This window comes from Bombina bombina, chromosome 6 (assembly GCF_027579735.1).
Source record: "Bombina bombina isolate aBomBom1 chromosome 6, aBomBom1.pri, whole genome shotgun sequence".
Taxonomy (NCBI): domain Eukaryota; kingdom Metazoa; phylum Chordata; class Amphibia; order Anura; family Bombinatoridae; genus Bombina; species Bombina bombina.
The window spans coordinates 843615941-843620156 of record NC_069504.1 but is presented as its reverse complement, the minus strand read 5'-3'; the positions used below and the strand labels follow the sequence as shown (position 1 = coordinate 843620156).

Genomic DNA, 4216 nt, shown 5'->3' with positions numbered 1-4216 from the left:
CTTTAGTTTCCTTAATAACAGGTTATATGTGGAGATTAAGGGGCCAATTTATTTAAGTGCGGACGGACATGATACAATGTCTTGTTAACTGCTTGTGCAATGCCGCCCCTGCACATTCACGGCCAATTGGCCGCTAGCAGGGGGTGTCAATCAGCCGATCATATAGGATTGGGCAGATTGAAGACCGCAGCCTTAGAGGTAGCAGATCAGTTATAGTGCAGGGGCATCAAGCTAAATGTGTAGTGCAATTTCTCTTTAACACAAAAGTACTTATTAATGATCTAAGAAAATGTACTAAATTCAAAGTAGCTTCTGTTTAAATACAAAAGTATATCCATTCATATGTTCTCATAATCAACTTGGGTTCATTGAACTTTAAATAATGATTCCACTTGTTATTATAAGAAAGCACAGACTGTATTTTTACATAATAAATATTTAATAAATATATTTTGTGTACTATAAAAATAAATACAGTGAAAAATAGTTATTTAAAATAAATATATAAATCAACATTTAATAAATACATTAATTCATAAAGACATTCCTCTACAAAATAAGTTAGTGAATAAAATGCATTATTCCAGTAAAAGACAGAAATAAAAAAATACACTATAAAAGAAGAGAAGAATGATTCTCATAAGAGACTTATTTCTGAAGTCCAGACATATGTGAGACCACATATTTTCAGGAGTCTAAGAGTGCCACCATTAATAAATAAGAGAAACACTAATAGATGTATGAGAACTATGTCAGAGATTGCTTTATAAATATCCCAGAATAAAAAGCAGTTTAATACCTGAGTGTTATTTGTGTTTAAATATTTTACAAAAACATTTAGCAGCAAATCCTCCCAAGCCCTTGTATACATATCTGGCCTACCTCCAAAATGGAGGTAGGTTAGTGACAACGTAAAAATCTGAGGGCTGATTTTGAGAGAACATCATAAAATTATATTCTAATCATCACACAGTGATAACAACGATACCTCAAGTTCTTTGACCTGAGAAGCATATATAAGGTAAAAACTCAATGTCCCTAACTATTGAACTTGAAGTGATAACCCCACACATGTGGAGAATAGAGAACAGTAAATCCCACAGGGAATGTACGCACATATTTATATAGACAGTCCTGTAGTGCTGTATTATTAGATGTAGACAATTATTGATGAGACATTCCCTCTTATTGTCCACTTATGGGTCATTATCCTGGCTAGGGTTTTCACTAACCCAGAAAAGTCCCATAAATGTATTCATTTGGTCCAATTGCCAATCCATTTGCAGACGGTCAGTCCAGAGTTTGGATCTTAGACGATCCCCAACAGAGAAAAGTTGGAGAGTACCTGAGAAGGTTGAAGCAAGACTTTGTTTGGAAGATTCAGTGAGTTGAATGTTGAGTTTCAGGATGTTGCTTTGCTCAGATAGAGAACTTTTCTGGATGGTGAGAGACACTGAACTATCGGATAAGCATTCATCAGCTGATTTACAGGTCAAGGACATCTGTGAATATACATAATACAGTCCAACTCGGGTAACAATTAGATCTCCATCATCATATCTGAAATCAGAGCTCATAAACACATTGGCTATTCCAGAAGTAGAAATCCACCTCATGCTGTCATTCTTTAGAAGAACTGGGGAGAGAAAAGATAAAAGCAATTGGACAATTGTCTTGTGATAGCACATAACAATGTATAAATACTGATAAACAGCTAGGTGTTTAAAAGCTATTTAGAAAAGCCCTTTATAGAGATTACTGGAATATGGGTTCTTAAAGTAAAGCGTTAGATACCAAGCCACCTCATCTGTTTATAACATCTATATGGTAAGAATATGTATTATATTTGGCTATAATAATAATTATTTAGTATATCATTATTCAATTTGAAAAATATGTTTGTCGCAATGACAGCAAACCTTGATTAAAGGGATACGAAACCCAAAATTTTTCTTTCATGTTTCAGATAGAGCATGTGATCTTAATCAACTTTCTAATTTACTTCTATTATCAATTTGTTCTCTGGGTATCTTTTGTTGAAAAGCAGGAACGTATTCTTAGGAGCCAACCCATTTCTGAAGCACTATATGGCAGCAGTTTTGCCAGAATGCTATTCATTTGCAAGAGCACTAGATTGCAGCACTATTCCCTGCTATGTAGCACTCCAGATGCAAATTTTAAAATAGAAGTAAATTGGGAAATATTTTTAAAATGGAATGTTCTGCCTTAATAACCAAAGAAAATGTTTTCCCTTTAATGTATATGTTCATGTAGACAATTGAAAATATATGTATTTAAAATAAATTAGAAATAGACAGATTAGTCTTAATCCAAAGTTAAATAAAGAGATGCTTACCATTCTCTGTCAGGAGATGAGCACTGCTTGTCTGCAAAGGAACAAAAAAAGAAATAGAGTGTTACCATCAAAATGAATGAGATACTGAGCATTTCAGTTAAGATAGTTGAAAACTAGTTTACAATAGAATCTGAGTAAGTAAGCGTCAGATTTGGTTTTAAAGCTATGGATAAAGAAAATTGTAATATAATATATAAACATGTGTTGGTCTGGAACTAATATTTACAAAACCATGGCATATAAATCACTTATGCTTAATACTTTTTACTTTTTATCTTTTAAATTCTTTGACCATAAGCAATTTGTTTCCTCTGTCTATATATATTTTTTAACTATCCCTAAAATACATTTTGGATAATATGTTTGTAACTTAAAAATAGAATCTTGAACAATAGAAGAAAATCACAAATTGTTGTATAACATGTAAGTTTTACAATAAAAAAAATGTGTTCTTAAAATATAGAATACACTTCGGGTACACGGTGTATTTCCAAGTGCTTTACAAGGAAAGAAATATGTAAAAAATAAAAGGGATGATTTCAAAGTACTCAAAGAATTTAAAGAATATTCTCTATACTATAACAATGGAATTTGAATTATTCAATGGACAAAAATAATCTAAAAATAAAATATATGGGCTTCATTCCAGAGGTCTCAGATGTGAAAAGGAACTTCACTCACCTGATGGTTTCTCCGGTCCATAAGGCTTCGCTCCATATGAGGTCGGTCCAGTAAAAGATAAAAAGCAGATAGAGATCCCACTGCAAATGTGAGTAGCACCACAGAAATAACCAAACAGTAATCTATACATCGATTTCTCTTGTAGGGGGCCAACAGGTGCTCTATGTCTCCTGAATTTACTAGGGGTGCAGTACTAGTCATGATAAGACCAAACAATGTGTTCAGATTGCTTGTTTGTTAGATGAGAAAGCAATTAGTAAACATCTCTGCAGAGCTACACTTTTTATAGATACAGAGAGGAAGTTGCATTAGCCTGAGAGTTGGGATTTCCAAGACATAGAAAACCCATAAGAACACAGTGGAGATTTCCACTGTATGACAGAGAATGAGATAGAAATAGAGAAAAAGAGAAGGGGGAGGGGCTGTTGGTAAAGAATAATGTATATCAATAAAGAGATTCGGTAATAAAGAAAGAGCATAAAGTCAAATATTGTGAAAATGGGATCTTGATATTTTTCTTTCTTATTTTTTTAAATTACAGAAAAATGCAGACAGCATCATACACATAGGAGATGTTTATATATATATAAATATAAGTGGCGTATTTAGGTTTTGTGCTGCCCTAGGCACTCAAAATTCTGCTGCCCCCCCCAAAGGTTTTAGGCCTTTTTTCCGGACATGCTCCAATTAATTAGATTTCATTACTATTAACCCTGCAAATCTATTTGTATAACCCCCACAAAGAGATTATACACATAGGTAAGGCACAACTTAGGAACTGCAGAGGACTTCTGGTCTCAAGCAGAAACTGCAGGAACTAGTGCTAGTCACTTGTCCTAGCTGTGGAGCTAGCACTGCTGATTGGTTCAGCAGCAGTTTCCACCCGGGACCAGCATTTCTCTGTGGCTCCCAAGCAATACTTTACATATGTATTTAACCTTGTTGTGGGGATTAAACCCATAGCATTGCAGGGTCACTAGTGACGTAATCTTGAAAATAGAAGTCATTTTTGGGATATTTTACTTTTTTTAATATGCATTTTTAGAGAAAGTTAAATACTTACAACTCTTTGTGAAATTTGATATGAGGATAGAGTAAATTTTTTGACAAAGAACTAAGCTGTAGGTATAGCCCTTCAAAATCTGTTGGCGCTCTACAAATAACCGATAATAATAATAA

At 33.7% G+C, this 4216-nt stretch overlaps 1 protein-coding gene across 1 annotated transcript; it reads right to left on the bottom strand.

Annotated features, from left to right (window-relative positions):
* Positions 1-418: 418 nt before the first annotated feature.
* Positions 419-3362, bottom strand: LOC128662298 (uncharacterized). Its single transcript, XM_053716104.1, has 3 exons — positions 3038-3362; positions 2357-2387; positions 419-1636 (listed from the first exon to the last, which is right to left on the bottom strand). The coding sequence occupies exons 1-3, from the start codon at positions 3236-3238 to the stop codon at positions 1197-1199; spliced, it is 672 nt and encodes a 223-aa protein (XP_053572079.1). The 5' UTR covers positions 3239-3362; the 3' UTR covers positions 419-1196.
* Positions 3363-4216: the final 854 nt, after the last annotated feature.